Here is a 17,225-nt window from a genome sequence, read left to right as displayed (position 1 = left end):
ATTCCTAGCTGCTTTACAGTATGAATCATTTACTTGGAATTCATCCATTCAGTGCATTTCTAGCAACTCCATCTTTCAATAGAAGCTGATTCAATTAGAATAGACTCACATGACCCATATGGTTTTATCAGTCACTGTAAAAATGTGCAGAAAACTACCCCTTGAGGCAGTGTCCCTATTTAATCATTCCCTTAAAGGGAATGCCCTATTTTCCAGATGACATTTAACAGATGAGGCCAGCAAGTTTCCTGAAGACAACTGGTACAGTGCACAACAGCCTGCTCTAAGAACTATCTGTATCAGGACCTTTAGAAAGACAAAGTTCATCTTCAGGAATAGTTTTCAAAGCTGCCATCAAATGTTACTTCTCCAACAACCAGTTAAAAGGCTCCAACCTCTTGCACACTGTTGTTAGAATTCTTCCCCATATGCCACAAGCTGTGGTGCACCAATGCTCAGTGTGACAGCAACATTGAAAATACCCTGCTTGAGAAACATATTGGTATCAACTAATTTACATTTCCTAGGTGACAATGAGCTACATATGAGCAGGGGTCAGGAAGCTCAATGTCCTCTAACAATATCCTCTGAGGAGGCAGTATTTGGGAGCCTACAGAAAAAGGAGTGGTTACAGTCTCCTAAACCCCTAGATCCTTGGGATACATGGGGAAGTGACCTCTTCCAAATGTTGATCCCACAAAGGATTGGATCCTTCATGCTGCTCCTCTGTCCCTTTTCTGCAGAAACTGTGAAACCTTGCACCTATGCAAAAAGACATGCAAAATATGAGGTTCACACTGATGCAGCAGCATAGTCATTGCTGCACTGAACAGGGCCAATACTTGGTACAGCTAGTTTTGTCTTCAAACTGAAAGGAGCTTGCTTCTGACCTATTGTATTTGTTCTGCACTGCAAGGGTCATCTTCCCAGAAGCTGGCAGCAATCTAGAAACTTCTTCCACTCAGAGCCAGCTCCATAAAGATTTTTTTTAAAGTAGATTTAGAAGAGGTAAATTTCCTCTACCTTAAGTAGAGGAAAAGGCTACACGCTTTCCCTAAAAAAATTAAGTCTCCATAATGTTCTTCATGAATAGGATGAATATTAATCTAAAAAGATGCCACAGAATGAGTTGTCACATTCTCTTTTATCCTTCTTATTCAATTACAGAATTTCTAGTGCACGACCCTAACCACAGATGTCAATGATAGCTATAACAAATAACTTTTCTTTCACAGCATGTGCCAAACCAACTTTTTTCAGCTTTTAGAGTTGGGAACTCTATTTCCATAGTGAATTTTCAAACCCCTACTCATTCACACAATTTTTTTCTACTAGGCAGTGTCATATGAGCTATACGGTACAGTGAAAGTATATGAATGCTAGTCATATATATGAATGCTTGAAAATAGTCAAGCATTTTGGAAAAGTTTAAAGATAGGTTCCAAATCTTCAGTTAGTCAGAAGAGGAAAATTTTCAATTGCTTGTTTCCTCCCCACTCCTCAATTCCTAAGAAAACAAGAAAAAACTTGTAATAGACATCAAGGTCATATCTTCTAGCCTTCAATCTGACTTTTGATGGAAAGTTTGCCAGCCAAAAGCCTCCCAACAACATTCTGCAGCTGAACTCTCCAAGTTCAAGCCTGCTCTACATCAGCATACTGCATACCAGTGGAATGCACTTCAGAGAACAGACAATCCTCAGGATCTCTCTGTCCTACTTAAACCAGGATAAGCCACTGCGTGAAAGTATAAAAATTGAACACAGTATTTTGTTCTAACTCGCCTACTTCAAAAGTATCTTGTAGCTGATGGTATGAGCCAAGAAAAGACATCATTTGATAGTCTGAGGATGTTCTGCAAAGCATACTGTTCATTCTAACCTGACTTTCAAGATGAAAAGTACAGATATTTCTATCAAGTTTTAAACAGGAACAGGCAGAGTGGGCTGTCACAGCAATCAAGGAAAAATTGGACAAAAACTTGGGGCAGAAAATGCAAATTCTCATCACTTTACAAGTGATACAAGAGCTTTCGTTTTGCTAGCTAATCTTCTCTTTTAACATACCTAATCTTAATTTAGGTGTTTATTCAAATCCTAGTAGCTTTTAGTCTAGGACAGACCATTTTCCCTATAAAAGATGCATAGAATAAAACTGGTGGCATTAAAAACAAAGATGACATTTCCACCAAAAAAACCCCAAAAAACAAAAACAAAAACCAGCAAGCAATGCGACACATATCAAAACACACACTACTTATGCCCCAAAGGAAAGTACTTAATCATGGAAAGAAAGCAAATACCAGATGGCATAAAGTCTTCTTTGCTTCAGTACCCACACAAAAGTTTAATTCCATAAAACCAAATTAAACAAGGGAGTATGAGTTCAAGCTAGAATAAAAGAAACAGACCACTGAATGTTATTTATGGCAGTCAACAGCCTCTAATGAAATTCACCCTCAGATAAAGATGTTTAGAGAATACAGGAAAGGTGAAAGAAGTCATCAAGTACCGCAGAAGAAAAAAAAGGGGGAAAAAATCCTACAATGGGCAAATAAAAATTTCAATCTAATTCAATTTCAGAAAGATACCAGAAAGAAATTATTTAAGAATTTGGAGCATTAAAGAATGAAGCCAAATGGCTTGGCAGTGTAGTTTCTTTCTTTAATGGACTAGTAGCCCTGGTGACCAGGAGAAAAGAAATACACATTGCCAGTCTTGACTTGAAACATAGTAAAAATATATTCTCCCACTTAAGCTAAATTATGAAGAGGACAAAGTTGTGCAGAATGTAGTTCAAAATTTGAGTCTGCTTGCTTAATAGTTCCCAACAACCAGCTGTAGATATATTTACACGTATCTATGGGGTAGCATTTATAGTGAGGTTCTACAGGGATACTATTTAATATTTTTAATTATAATTTGGAAAAAGAATAAGGAATAGAACAAGAATCCAGCTGAGAGGTGGTGAGAACTATCTGACAAGATAATCCTGCATGAAGGTGACTCAAACTAAAAATTATGAATTCCAAAATAGACTGCACAAAGCACAGCAGGCCCCACAACGACATGAAAAAAAGCCCTACTTAAGTAACAAGATACAAAAGGATACCAGACTGTAGTGAATCAAGTAGATTGCGATTTTTATGAGCTTCTTAGAGCAACAAATTAAAATACCTGTCAGGTTCAAAACTACAAAGATTTAACATGAGATTTAATCTCAAAAAAAGTCAACAGTACTCTCCCTACTCCTTTCTAAAATACAGACTTAATTTTCTTTTGGTTGGCTGCCCATTGCGTTCTTTATTGCCCATACAAGCTCCACCTACAAGGAACATCTAACGGAGCCACCCAATCAATAAAAATTAATTCATTGTTTTATAACAACATTGAAAATGATGTGTGCAGAATTCTTAAGTTTCACTATATTTTTCAGGGAAAATAAATTCCTAAACAATTTCAAAGGTTAGTTTTAAAAACTCTCTTTAAAAAGAAAACTGGAAGTCCAGAATTACTGGATTACTCAACAGCTATCGACAGAGCAAAAGAGAACTATTTATTCTTGCTTCTCTTCATAATTTAATATTAACACTAAACCATAAAACTTGTAATATACAACCCATATTTTACCAAGCTCTGTCTGACTTTTCCACTCACTTCATTCCTACAAATATCTCCTTCTCTAAACTACCACAAGCAATGAACAGCTCTTGAGTCTGTTGAGCTTGATTCAGTCATGTACTTGTGAAATCAGCATGACAGGCAGCTCTTCCTCTTTTTCTCCTTCCCAACCTTCCCCCGACACGCAGGCGCATGTGCACACACAGAGGCTGCTTCTGGAAGGCAGGAGAGTCCTTAGCAAGCTGTTGTGAAACAGACATGTTAAACCAGATATACAAGGGAAGTACCAACTCTCTGTCCTCAGCCGTACTGCATTTCAACAGAAATACAAATACCAGATTTGATTAAATGTAACTGATTTGTGCTTATAAACATCCAGATGGTACATGACTAAACACATTGCACATGTTTTCTGAAGAAAAATGACCTTGATATCCAAGTTAAAAAATTAAACATTTTATTTATGAGTCTCAAAGCACAAAACAAACTCACGGCAGTTCCAAGCAGAGACCTGTATCTCATTTAGGAGATCATCAGACATGATAATAAAATACATTAGAGGGCCAAACTCTCAGGCACAGTCAAGGAACATCGACCAAATACCAAGGAAATATAGAAAGATTTTATCTCAGTTCCTAATATCTCACACTCTTAGGTTTCTGGTGGGATTTAAATTTGGCTTTTCATACTTCAGGCTGTGAGAAAAGGAATGATTCAGTGATGAAGATCAATAGATCATAGGATGCAGAAGCCATGCCCCCATTTGGCTGGTTATGTATTATCTCTACTTCAACAGTAAAGGACATTAAGAGGTATAGATCCCAAATCCACAAAATTCATCCTTACTAAACAAGACTTTCTCACTCTGGCTACAAATTTCAGGGACTATTTTATCAATGATATTGCATGTAAGAGCTCACAACACGTGTAACAAATAGGAACCTCTTATAAAACCACCCTAAACCCAAATTAAAAAAAAAAAAAAAAAAAAAGGAAAACCCCACAAAACTTCACAGAAGTCATTTGTACCTTTCTCATCTCCTTACACTCCCTTTTCCCCAGTCAAACAAAAGAAAAAGAGCTTGAACAGCAGGCACTAAGACTCAGATCCATTAACAAGATTAAGTTGGTTTGTTTTAATTCAAAGCAAGTAATGAAAGTAGTTCTAGAAAATAAAACCATAACAATCATAAAATATGTTTGTATAAACAAATCTTCCCCTACTACTAGCCAAGAGAGTTTTCACTATTAGTAAAAACATCCTTTGTCCTTAAAGCCACACTTGTGGCCCCTTTCTGTAATTTAAGAATCAGAGAATATTATCTAGTCAGAAAAGGAGAAATTGATCCCATGTCCCCACATCCTTTTTTTGCTTTGTTTACACAGTAGAATATCATTACAAGCACTTCAAAGTTTAAAAAGCCAGTATTTGCAGTTCCTCCTGTAGCTCTCACTACACTGCCCTGGATACTCATCATTCACACTGAAAGGAGAAGTGGTTTGTAACAGCATGGAAAAAAGAATAGGATCCTGCAACTAGAGATCAGACCACATGCATAAAAAACACATGAAGGAAAGCAAAGTGACAGGTAATTTTCAATCTGGATGCTATTGCTAACTGAATAACAAGAGCTTTAATAACACTTCTGAGGAAGTTGAAGCAGAGAGGTGACAATAGGGCAGTAATGCAGCCTCCTAGAAGGCAGCAGAGAGTAGGAAACATGCACTCCTTTAGAGGGAATGGCAATCCTCTTGTGTACTTCTTCCCAGCAACACAAACTCTTAATCTTCAGCTTTACAACACATCTAAATTACAGTGACTAATGGTGTTAGCTGGCAAGGAAAGCAAAATCCAAACATCTATTGAAAGACAGACAAACTGGGAGCAAATACTTGCTGCAATAAGGTCTGTCCAAGGATCCAGCCCAATTCTTGAAGGTCAACCCGTATTGGTACACTCCTGATTCAGACAGTGCCATGAGAACAGAAGAAGAAATGGTAGCTTGGCAGTGGAGGCAACTGTCTTTTGACAAAGCAGTAATTGTGAGAGCCAACCCAAATTCAGCAACCCCATTATAACCTCCCCAGGAGCCATATAATTCTGTGTTCTCAGCATACCATCATGCCCTCTGTTGCTTTTACACAGTTCCAGTCTGGGCTTTTTTAGTGCTCTAGCATAGACTTTTCTGTACAGCATGAGTGACAGAGAGGGAATGAAGATTTTCAAGTGATTTAGTCACAGCAAAACTTAATTTCATGGGGCAAGGAAATCAAACCACTTATTTAGCCTAAAGACTTTTCCTCTTGCCAAATTACAATGGCTTTTGCAAACAACAAACCTTCTCAAAAAGGTCATACAGCTTCTTTATAATGGAAACTATTAGGCAATCTAAATATAGCAGTCACTACTAGTTCCCTCTATAATACAGTCCATTAGGGTTCTATTCAGTACTCCTTACTTGTGCTTCTAATGAACTTCAGCAGGAGATTTGTTCAAGAAAGGAGTACTTATTACAGTCCTATGTTCCTTACATTTATATAACATCTTTCATCTAGAAAGATTTCAAAATGTCTTAAAGGTCACATGTAGAAAATTACTATACTCAGTTCCTCTCCCATCAAGAGGAACACAGTAATTTCTCAGTACCCAAGCAACAAACCAGAACAATTTAGGTTAGAAAGTAAATGCTAAAGCCATGTGTACATGGAGAGTTTAGATCCTCAGTAGCATGACCAAACTAATACCTGGCAAAAGCTGTAGAGTAGAAGGTAGAGGGATATCCATCTGGCAGATAGGATCTTAGGTTTCCATCTGACTTGGGGCATATCTAACTGGCACCATGCTGGGACACTGCTTTGGTACTAGGTGGGAACAGTCACACCACTCCCTGCAGCATCCAGGAATTCCCCTGGGACATCCCTCTCCAAGGACAGCCCAGTTTAACCATTCAATGCAATACTGCCATAGACAAAAAGTAAATTTAACTCCATGATCTAATCTGCTTTGAAAATTCAGTCTAGAAATAAAATACAATAAAGAAATTGTAAAAATTTGCACTAGTCTTAACAATTCTATCAATTACTAAAGCACATAACCCACTTCTAGCCTCTGGCACTAAAGAGAACTCTTTCAGAGAGAAGAAATTATTCAACAGTGAAAACACCCACAAACCCTACCTGTACCTGAAAATATTTCTGTAAAGGTATTTATGCATAATAAGTATTAAAAAAAAAGTTTTAATCAACTTTGCACCTAATTTCCAGTGGCCTTAAAACCCACTTAGCTTCAATACAATTGCCTGTTTTTCCACCTGCAATTTTGGTCACACTAAATGAAGTTTAAGATGCAGAATCAGGTATTACACATTTCAACACAACAAAAGAGATTGCTCTGAATTTAAAAAAAAAAAGTAGCATTTTACAATGTCTTATAGACAAAGCTCTAATCCTTAAAAAAACCCCACAGTTAAAACTTTTAAGTAAGAACCATTGCACAGCACCAACCATGCTGATGCACCACCTTAATCTAACATCAAGCTTCAAAATGGAAGACTAAAATAAATAAATAATGTGTTCTCGGTGTCATCAAAACATGGTAGTATTGTTATCCTGCCCCATGTTCATGAAAACCATTTTGTCCTATAGGCAACACCAACAAATACTTTACCAAGGCAATAATTCGGTCACTTGGACTCCAGGTCCTTAGGAAAAAAAAAATCACAAACAAAAAAAAAAAAAAAAACCAAAAAAACAAACACCCAGCTGGCCTTTTGTGTTTCTTTGGCACCCTAATGATTCTCTTCATGGACACAAAGGTCTACTTAATGGCTCAAATCATATATCAGAACTGGAGACAAAAGCTGCCTAGCCTAAAACTTCAACTTTCATCTACCTCATGTCATGTGTAAAACCTGGATTTTGCAGTCATATGAAGATGCAACTCCTCTAAACCTTAGGGGGAAAAAGAGTCCCATGAACCTACTCAGGGACACATTGTTACAGAGTTTAAGTAGAGAAAAAAAAAAATCAACCTATCAACTACAGCTTGCATACCAGGTCACTGTCAGGGAGAAAGTGGAAACCAAAGAAAGAAAAAAGACACTTTGTTGCAAAATTATTTAAAAGAGGAAATATTCAAGTAGGGAAACTAGAAGACACTGAAAATATTTGTATCTCAGGAGCTCCATTTTTTGTTTGTTAAGTTTCGATGCTTTTATCCAGCTGAGTTTCCAAAGTAATAAAACATAATTTTAAACTGACTTTTCTTATCAAACTGACTGGATGTTAAAGTGGCTTTTTTCATTATGTTTTTAAAGTCCTTGCATGAATTCATCAGTCTTATTTTGCTGAACAATACCGATCTGTAGACATCTCTCTGTGATATAAATATAATGCCATTATTATAACTGGAAACTATAATATATGTGACAGATGCAATTCCCTCTTGTCACATTTACCTTACTGATTTCCTTTGTTAAAAAACAAACCACAGCATTCAACTAATGTTCACAACTGAAGTTATGAGAAGTCCTTCCAATATTTATTCTGTAATTCAGAAGTCAGGGAAACTAGCTCCGGAAATAAAGAATAGCCATTTTTGTCAAGTAATTGGACCCAACCTTGCACTTACAATTTCAAACATGTAACATTTATTGCAAGTCATACTCAGCACTGCTTTGACCAATATCTACAATGTAATTGCGGCTTTTGATAGGATTGCAACTTGATTGCCATTTAAACTTCTCTTGCTGACGGGATTAACCCATAGGTATGGTAAGGGTAAGAAAGGATTCCTGAGCAACCTTCTCTTCCATTAGCATGTATGGCTACAAGTGCACTCAGGTTCGCTTGTAAAAAGCCTCCATTCCCCAAGCACACATGTTCAGGCCACCGGCAGGCACAGGAACCAGTTAATCCACCGCAAGCTTTGTGACTGGTGTATAGAGAAAAGGTCCTCCTGGCAAGTCACGGTTACACAGGGAGACAATTCCATAAAGCACAATTCAGCTAACAATTTCTCCCTAAACACTGAAGGGTTATAATCCACCCCCTCCCCTATTGCCCTCAGAAACCTCCATGGTGATGCTCTGTGATGAAAAGCGAATTAAAATAATACTAATACTGCCAATAATAATCAAACAAAGGGGTTATGTATGAGGCAAAGTTAAACTCATAGAAAAAATTTAAATAAATTTTAAAAGAATTTAAAGGGTGAGTGTCTTAGCAGGCACACCCTAAGGGACAGTTCTTTCTCGTGAGAGGGCACAAGCTCTCCAGGGTTACGCTGTGCAGGCAATTATGCCCTTCCTGGTATTTATTATTTCTGTTTCTACACACGCCGGCGCAGCGCTGGGTCAGGTTCACCGAGGAGCCCCGGGCCGGGGGAGGCTGCGTGTTCCCGCCCCCACCCCTGATAAACGAGACCCGATTCCTGTCACGCCGCCCTCCCTCACAGCCCGGGGATGCACCGCGGCTCCCCGGCCCCAATTCCTGTCACGGCCGCGCAGCCGCTCCCCCGCCGCCCCCGCTACCCCTCCGCCGGCGACCCACCGTGTGGAGGTGCCCTTCCTCACGTCGCACATCAAGCACTTGAAGGCCTCGGCGCTGTTGCGGAAGGTGCAGACGCTGCAGTCCCAGTACCCCTCGTCCGAGGAGGGTTTCGGCTGCCGCTTCGGCCTGCGGAGACACACGCGCGCCAGGGGCAGCACCAGCCGCGACGCGCCCGCCGCCCCCGGGGCGCCCCCGCCGCCACCGCCGCCGGCCCCGCGCTCCCGGAGGGCCCAGGGGAATGAGAAAGCGCCGCCGCTTCCCCTACCTGGTCGGACTCTTCTTATCTCCCATGCCGGCTCCAGACGCGTCCCGGCCCGGCCCCGGCGCGGCCCTTTGTGCGTTTGTCAATAAGGAGGAGCGCGGGGGGTCCCTGGGCTCTAGCGGGGACTCGGGGAGGAGGAGCCGCCGCCGCAACCTCCAGCTGTCGGGGAAACTCCCGCTGCTGCTGCCGCCGCCGCTGCCGCCGCCTCCCCGCTCACGTGTCCCCCCGCCGCCAACCAGCGGCGCCCGCAGGCCGCGGCGCCCGGCGGGCCGCGCACGGCGGCACCTTCGCTCCGCCGGCGGCTCGGGCGCTGCGAGCGGCGGCGGGGCCGGGGCAACGCGGGGGCTGCTGGGGGCGGCGGGCGGAGCGGGGGCGGTACCGGCGCCGGGGGGCGGCCCCGGCGGGGAGGCGGCGCTGGGCAGAACGGGCAGAGCGGCAGCGTGAGCGACTGCGGCCGGCCTGCAGGCTCTTCCCTTAAAGCCGCCCTTGTTATCGCCCAAGGTTGCTCGCGTTAGCGTCTAGATTGTCTTGTGCTTCTTCCCACAGAAATTGCTCCAGGCCGTGATTTACAGTAAGAAACAAACGGGAATAAAGTGAATACGAACTTCTGCTTAGAAGTCTTGCTCTAAAGCATCCCGTTGGCCTGAGGCCAGGGGAGAACGCAATGGGTACCAATCCAAAACCAGGTGTTACCTTGTCCCTGTGTGCACGGTGCTACTTTTGCACTTAAAAGCTTGCAAGTACAGCGTGTTTCTCATGCATCATAGCAACCTCAGACAGGACACGGGCGTTTATCACCTCTATTATCAGAGTGCACCAGAGCCTACTCACAGTCGAGGATGCCATTTTGCAGGATGCTGTGCAAACAGAACAAAGAGCACATGTCCTAAGAACATAACAAAGACAGCAGTTAGAAACAGGTAGAGAGCAGAATGCAAGCAGACAATGAAATTATACCGGTCAGCATCTCAGTGGCCAAAGCTATTACTGATGTATTGCCAAGAAATTATGGGATTTCGAGAACAAAATATGCCCAAGGGGAGTTTTTCTGAAGTGTGTGAAGGCATAGACGAGTTTAAAAATTAAGCAAGTGGACAACAGAGAAACTTTCTGATTCTAAAGGCAAAGTTGTCAAAACAAATTTCAGCTAGAAATACTGGGATAGAGAGGGAAAATGTGGGTAAAGTACTTGACACATTAGGGAAGCAATTAAAGACCCCTTAATTGGGATGTATTTATGCAAAAGAACTAACACTTTTACAAGACTCACAGTTTTTTCTGTCTCTCTAGGAATGCTGTGTGTCAGCAATTGGAAACCTGTGTAGGATTTACTTGTGTCTGGCCTTTTATCCTGAATTCCTTCTGCATTCACATTCAGCTTCCACTATTGTAATTTTCCTCACCTTATGGTTCTCTTTCTGTATTTTCCTCCCCTTTCCCTTTCTTTCTCTATTGCAATTTCTTTCTTCTTTATCTCTTTATGCTTCTCATGCAGTCTTCTGTAAATTATGAATAAAATGTACGGATTTCACATCTGAGGGTGAGGCATGCCACACACAGACAGCTGGCCTGGGCTCATTTGCATTTAGTTAGACATCTACATGGACTAGGAGCCCAGACCCAGCTCTCAGCAGGAGAAACAAGCTCATGCTGAAGGTGATTGATCTGATGCTAAGACAGGAAGACAACTCTCTCACTTATGGACACTATTTCTTTCCATTGACTATAAAGAGTGCTTTGCACCAGTAGTCCAGAAGTGGATGTTTAAAATTACAGAATTGTATTAGGTGTCCCACCTGTGCTTGAACCTGACATTATGTAGAAATCTCTTGATGGGAAGCAGTGCAGAAACCTGTCTCCTTGTGCCCTTTTCTGGATTTTGCAGTCATATGAAGATGAGAAAGAGTGTGCACACTCTTTCTACTGTATAAATAAACATTAATTTCCCACTTTTGGAAAGTAATTATTTTGAAACTACTGCATTCTCTTGACCTTTCCTCTGTTACAGCCTACTTTCTCCAAACTGATTGTGGGAAACAGAATTTCCACTGATGGTAACACAGCACCAAGATATGTTGTAATCCCTCAGGAACCATTCTTGAAGAGGACCATTTCTAATCAGGAGGAGGAAATGCAACTGCCAGCCATAAATGTTATCCCTAACAGAAGAGTAATCTTTCTGGCTGTTGCATTCCAGACCTTCTGCTTCAAGGTCATCACCTAAATGACCATGCCTAAAAATTATCATGTTTTCCCAGCAGCATTCAGCCTCTTTCCCCTGAGCTCTAACTAACCCTTATTTTGGGAGCTGAAATGGGATTTGGATGGTCCATTCAAAAGTTCAGGTGTATGGGTGATGGTGCAACTCAGAGTGGGCCATGGGTCAGTGCAAGTGCGAATCTTATTCTTCAGTAATCCTGAAAAGGCAAGAAAGACTATTTCCCTTGCATCCTTGTTCTGTCCTCAAATAAGAACACCAGAGGAGACCACTGAAAGCATCAAACCATCCCATGTCATCTCTGCAACTGAAACAGTGATGGAAGGCATTATTTAGCAGCAATGCTGGAAAGCACATGTAAGAGGTGTGTGTAATAGTCAGATACTGAAGAGATCCAGGGGCACTTTGATAAACTGAAAAAGTCAAGAATTCCATACTCAGATATTTTGTGGTATTCATGTGAACCCAGAAAACTCACCTGTCTTTGCTAAATATTTGTATGGCACATGATCTAGAAAGTTTGAATGACAAATTGATGGCATCAGTGTTAGCAGTCTTTTAAAAAATGTTTCTGGGAAAGAAAAGTGATGAATGAACCATCATTTTGAATACTCTTAAATTTTGATTTTGTTTAGTACAGTTGTTCCAGAGCAATTATTTGCCCCCTGTTTTAATTCAGCTGAGTTAAAGTAAACTCATATTTGAGACAGAAGGGATGGGCAATATAATTGTATCTTTTTACATCGGGCATCACTCTCTAGCTAGTGTTTGGTCTCTTATTATCTTAAAATTGGCATTTTTTGTAGCATTGTACAAAGGAAATGCTCATAGTATGATTATGATATTGAAAATTATATATGCTGATAGCTAGTGGAAGTTATACATTTCAATGTATTGTATAAATGTTCTGGCATTCATGACTACTCAGGTAAAAGTTTATTCATAATAAAGAGGATGTGAAAGAGCATGGTAGCAATTTTCAAGCATCTATTGTGTGAAAATTCTTACTGCAGAGAAAATTACAGTTATTCCCAAAAAAAGGTGTTCACATACAAGGTTATTAAGAACAAGCTGGTGCTGTGTAAATCCATACAAAGACTTGCCATTTAGTCAATACTTGAACCATCACTGTGCACACCAAACCTATGCCAGTTGCTGCATTATTAGCATCTTGAGCAATTAAGTAATCACTTTGTCACTGCTTGAGCTTAAAAAACTCTCCATAAAGATGATTATCATTGTGTTGTAGATAAACCACATTTTTATCCCTATTCATGAAAATGAATACTACATAAGTATAAAATTGTACTAGAATAAATGCATGTTATTCCAGCACGGTGTATCTGGGTTTTTTTTGGGTTGCACCAGTATAATAAAATTAATACAATTAAATCGATTAATGGCAATTTGACTGGCAAGGGTTTTTTTTGACATGTTAGGTATAATAAGACCTGAATCGTGGCTGGGTTTCTATGTAATACTGGGGTGAGGAAAAATTAAAAATCAGAGATAGTGAAAAATGAAAGCTGCTTGCAGACTCTATAATAAAGACAATAAGATTGGTGACAGCGAGCACTGCCCCTCCAGCCTATGTTTGCTCAGCCTCGGGAGCAGCCCACTGAGTACTCATGCTCCTAACTATTGTGTGGAGGCAGGAGAGTGAAATTCTGCTTTAGAAAAGGCCAGAACAGAGAGGGACCACACCTAGAATACTTCATAACATCAGAAAAAAGCTGTTTTAAAAGAGTTTTCACTTCCTTGCAAGTACAAGTCTGAGGTAAACGTATTGTATACTTTAGGGAACTGTAGCACTTATGAGAGTTGATTCATCAGCATATCCTTCAGCTTTCACACAGAGTGGCCCTGACATCAGCAGGGATATGCTGTCATGAACCTTGAGTGACATGGTGGTAATTAAGTCCAGGAGTCTTTCTAGGATCATAATTTGACTGTATGCTCATGCAACTTTGGCTCCAAATTCATAAAACAGGAGACTGTACACAGAGTTCTTGCAGGTTACAGCACAGCAGCAGTAGCTGCGTGTGTAAGATCAATAAAAATCTGATCACAATGGTTTCTTTTTTATATTTGTCCTCTGTCAACTGGAATGAAATTATCAAACCACTTACTTTCAGGTACTTGGTAATTATCAAGTAATTATTTCAGTAACTGCCTACTTGTCATTCACCATCCTAGTTTGGGCACAGCCTTTATCCTTTCAGATTTTGTAATTAGTTTTAAAGTTGTTCTGCTTTATAGTTTCTTTAAATCCTCTGCTTTATCACAGAAAACTCTTATAGAAGAAGTTTCCCTACTTTTTCCATTTAGCCCCTCCCTCCCTGAGGTAATCCAAGATGTGAAAGATCGCTGGTAAGAATGAAAGAACATTCTCAACATTCACTAAATATTTCTGGTCCTTTTGCTGGGATTTGGTGGCACACATGGCAGTATTTTAGACTGAAGAAAATTTATTTTGGATAGGTCAGATTGTTAATAAATAACGCTGATGCTTAATTCTATCATACCTCATACAGAAGGGGTTTGCTAAAAACTGCCCATGAATGCTAAATTGAAGATATGCCAGGTGATTGCTTCAGACACTGGAAAGGTGTTCACATCCTTTGTCTGGACTTGAGGAACCAGTGGAAGTTTTCAACCCAGCAAATGGTAAAAGAATGGCTCCTCCAGGATAATCATTCAAAGTGGCAAAGCCAGATTTTGCTCTGAACCATCTATAAAGGAAGCAGAAGGAGACAAGGCTCACTAGCATCTGTGAATTTGGATCTCCAGGGTTAAAGAAACTCGAGTGAAGCTGCCCTTATCAACTATTTGAATTTGGGGCTGAATCTTTCCCTATCGGCTCCCATCAAGGTGAACTGAGATAGTGTTGGGTACACCCTTGCCAAGGGGGGATTTATTTGGGCAAAGTCAGTTTCCTGAGGAGGTATGTATTGCTGAGGCTCCTTTAAACAGAAAAAATCTCTGCTGCCACTTCTTGCTGACATCAGCATAAGATCTAGCTGGTTACAGGGGTGAACACATAGATAGCTCAATTAGCAAGCCAAGCTCCCTTGGGGCTATAGGAGAGAAAAAAATCCCACTCTCAATGCTATCTGTTCATGTCTGCTCCTTGATTTCATCATGTGCCTTGATCCCTCTTAATCTGCTCCCTCATTCCTTTTCTGCTATTTGTCATCTTCCTGGTTGTGTTTTTTCTCCTCCTCTTTATGTATTCCTTCATTCTCCTTCCTGTTTTCTTTTCCTCTTTGTCTTTATGTCTGAGATTTGTCTTTCTACCTGGTCTTCTGTATTACTAATTCTGTCTGCTCCATCCTTCAGGTTCCTTTTCTGTTGTGTCTCACTCTTCTCTTGCTTTATTTTCAGTTTCACTGATGCTCTCCCTTTCAAAAGTCATTTTAAAGTGTTAAAATTTGACAGGAGGTTGACTCTCCTATTTTTGTGTCATGCAGGTGGCAGGCTTATCACGGAATTAGTGCCAAAGGAGAACAGCAGCCCAAAGGAGATTTCACAGTTTACAGCAATATTTAAAGCATTCTGAATCTGACTAGGGAATATGGCTGAAAATCACATAGTTTCTTGGTCCTACATAGCACTTTTTAAAGGCTGTCACAGAAAAAAATGAACTACTGGAACTAAAGCCTCTAAGCCAGTTCCATGCTTAGTTCAGTGCTCCAACATTGTTTCAAGATAACACACCAACACCTACTGCAATGGCTGGATTCACAAGTGCCATAAGCTGCCTTTGGATCAAATGTGCTGTTCAATCTTCCTCACTGTAAATCTCTTTTATGAATTCCTACAGATTTACTCTGAGATCAGAATTTGACTTACAGGCATTATCTTTGACTAATAATGGGAAAAGGGTGAATGTGTCTGCATTGTGGGATCAGTAGGAAGAAAAGATATTGCAGATGTACTGATTTTTTCAGATGCAATAGAAGTAATGAATGAATAAACCAACCTTCTGTCAGAAAAAAAAAAAACACATAAAGATGATTAGTCCCTGAGAAGAATACCTTTTCTGTGTGTAGTAAAAAGCATACTTCACTGCTTATAATTATATATACACACATACAAACAAAGAGACATAGGTACTTAAACATTCAAAAAAATTGCAAATTGTTCTTGAAAGGTATTCCATATCAGCTCAGTACATTTTCATTATGAAATATTCTGAGGTAAGAGATCTCCATGAGAAACCTCATGAGTCCCTTTTTTCCCAATTTCCATATTATTCTAGGTAAGGAAGATAATGATGAATGTCATAGAAGTGCAGCATGCAAGAGTGCCGGTAAGAGACCTCACTTTTCTTTTTTGGCTTGGAATTATTTTTATTATTTTTTGAATTATTATTATTATTATTATTATATCAGTTTGCCAAGGCTTATCCCCTTCATGACATAATCTCTATCAGTATCTTCTGCCTCCAGCTCCAGTGTTACATTTCCATTTTTTGTTGGTTTTTTCCTCCAACTTTTAATTAAATTGAATACAAAATACAGAATCAAAAAAAAAAAGGAAAAGAATAAAAAAGAAGAAGGATCAGATCCAGCCAATAGAAGATGTCTGTGTGGCCCTCAAAATCAAGGCCAGGTGGAGAAGCCTCTTCCCTGAGGAGAAGACAATTTCCTTGCCACTGTGCTAAGGTTATTGCAATGCCAATATCCCTAAATAACCATGCACTGCATCGTACCACTCTTTTGTCCCTCTTCCTATCCTTTTGCCTCTCTTCTCATCCTTTAGCTTGGACTTGTACAGTTGCCATGTGCAGGGCTGAACTGTGTAGACTCAATATTGCATAAAAGTGTTTTACAGAGCTTCCTTTTCAAAATAAATTTGAAATATTAATTTCAAAATGAGTATATTAGTGAGAGAAAGAAAGAAAGAAAAATTAAGTTCTTTAATTAATGTGGAGTGTACCCTCAGGCTTTTCCTGTAGGTTTAGAGCACTGTTTACAGTGAGCCTACTGCACTGACAGGTGATCCAGGGATGGAAGAAGCAGAAAGCTCCCAGAGGAACCTGTCACTTGACACGGATAAGTGTTGATTCCTCCTGTTAGGTAACTGCTCAAGTAGAAGATTCTCCAAATTGTTCAGAATTCAAGAAAAACATATCAAAATAAAAGACTATTGAACCTTGCAGTGCTGCTATGTTTAAGATGACTCAAACATTTAAAAATGGAAAAAAATACTGCAATTATCAAGATGATCGTCACAGATCACCATCACTGGAAGTTGAACACTGAGATGAGATGACTTCTTCACAAACCCCTACTCCACAGGGTTTGATGAGGGCTGTCAGGCCAGCAAATGACTGTGAGGTTGCATGGCTAATGATGCAAAGGCACATCATTTATGCAAAAGCTCTGCACCCAAACTACACTGCTGCCCTCTGGCTATTATAAAAAAAAAAAAAGTCACATAATTACACAAAATGGAGTTTGAAAAATGACAAATTTTGTTACAAGTTGAATATGAGTCAACAGTGGAACCTGGCAGCCAGGAGAGCCAACAATGTTCTGAGATGCAGCACCACCAGTCAGGACAAAGGAGG

The 17,225-nt window shown here is 40.1% G+C and overlaps 1 protein-coding gene across 1 annotated transcript in view; it reads right to left on the bottom strand.

Annotated features, from left to right (window-relative positions):
* Positions 1-9,784, bottom strand: part of YAF2 (YY1 associated factor 2) — a 31,799-nt gene extending 22,015 nt beyond the window's left edge. The window contains exons 1-2 of the mRNA XM_071423589.1: positions 9,436-9,784; positions 9,171-9,296 (exon numbers count right to left, since the gene is read on the bottom strand). Of these exons, the coding sequence (XP_071279690.1) occupies positions 9,171-9,296; positions 9,436-9,461 (152 nt within the window). The 5' untranslated portion in view covers positions 9,462-9,784. The remainder of the gene's footprint in view (positions 1-9,170; positions 9,297-9,435) is intronic.
* Positions 9,785-17,225: the final 7,441 nt, after the last annotated feature.

This window comes from Agelaius tricolor, unplaced genomic scaffold, assembly GCF_023055355.1.
Source record: "Agelaius tricolor isolate 1412-34295 unplaced genomic scaffold, bAgeTri1.0.p SCAF_3, whole genome shotgun sequence".
NCBI lineage: Eukaryota > Metazoa > Chordata > Aves > Passeriformes > Icteridae > Agelaius > Agelaius tricolor.
The sequence above is the reverse complement of the archived record's forward strand: the minus strand, read 5'-3'. Positions and strand labels throughout refer to the sequence as shown.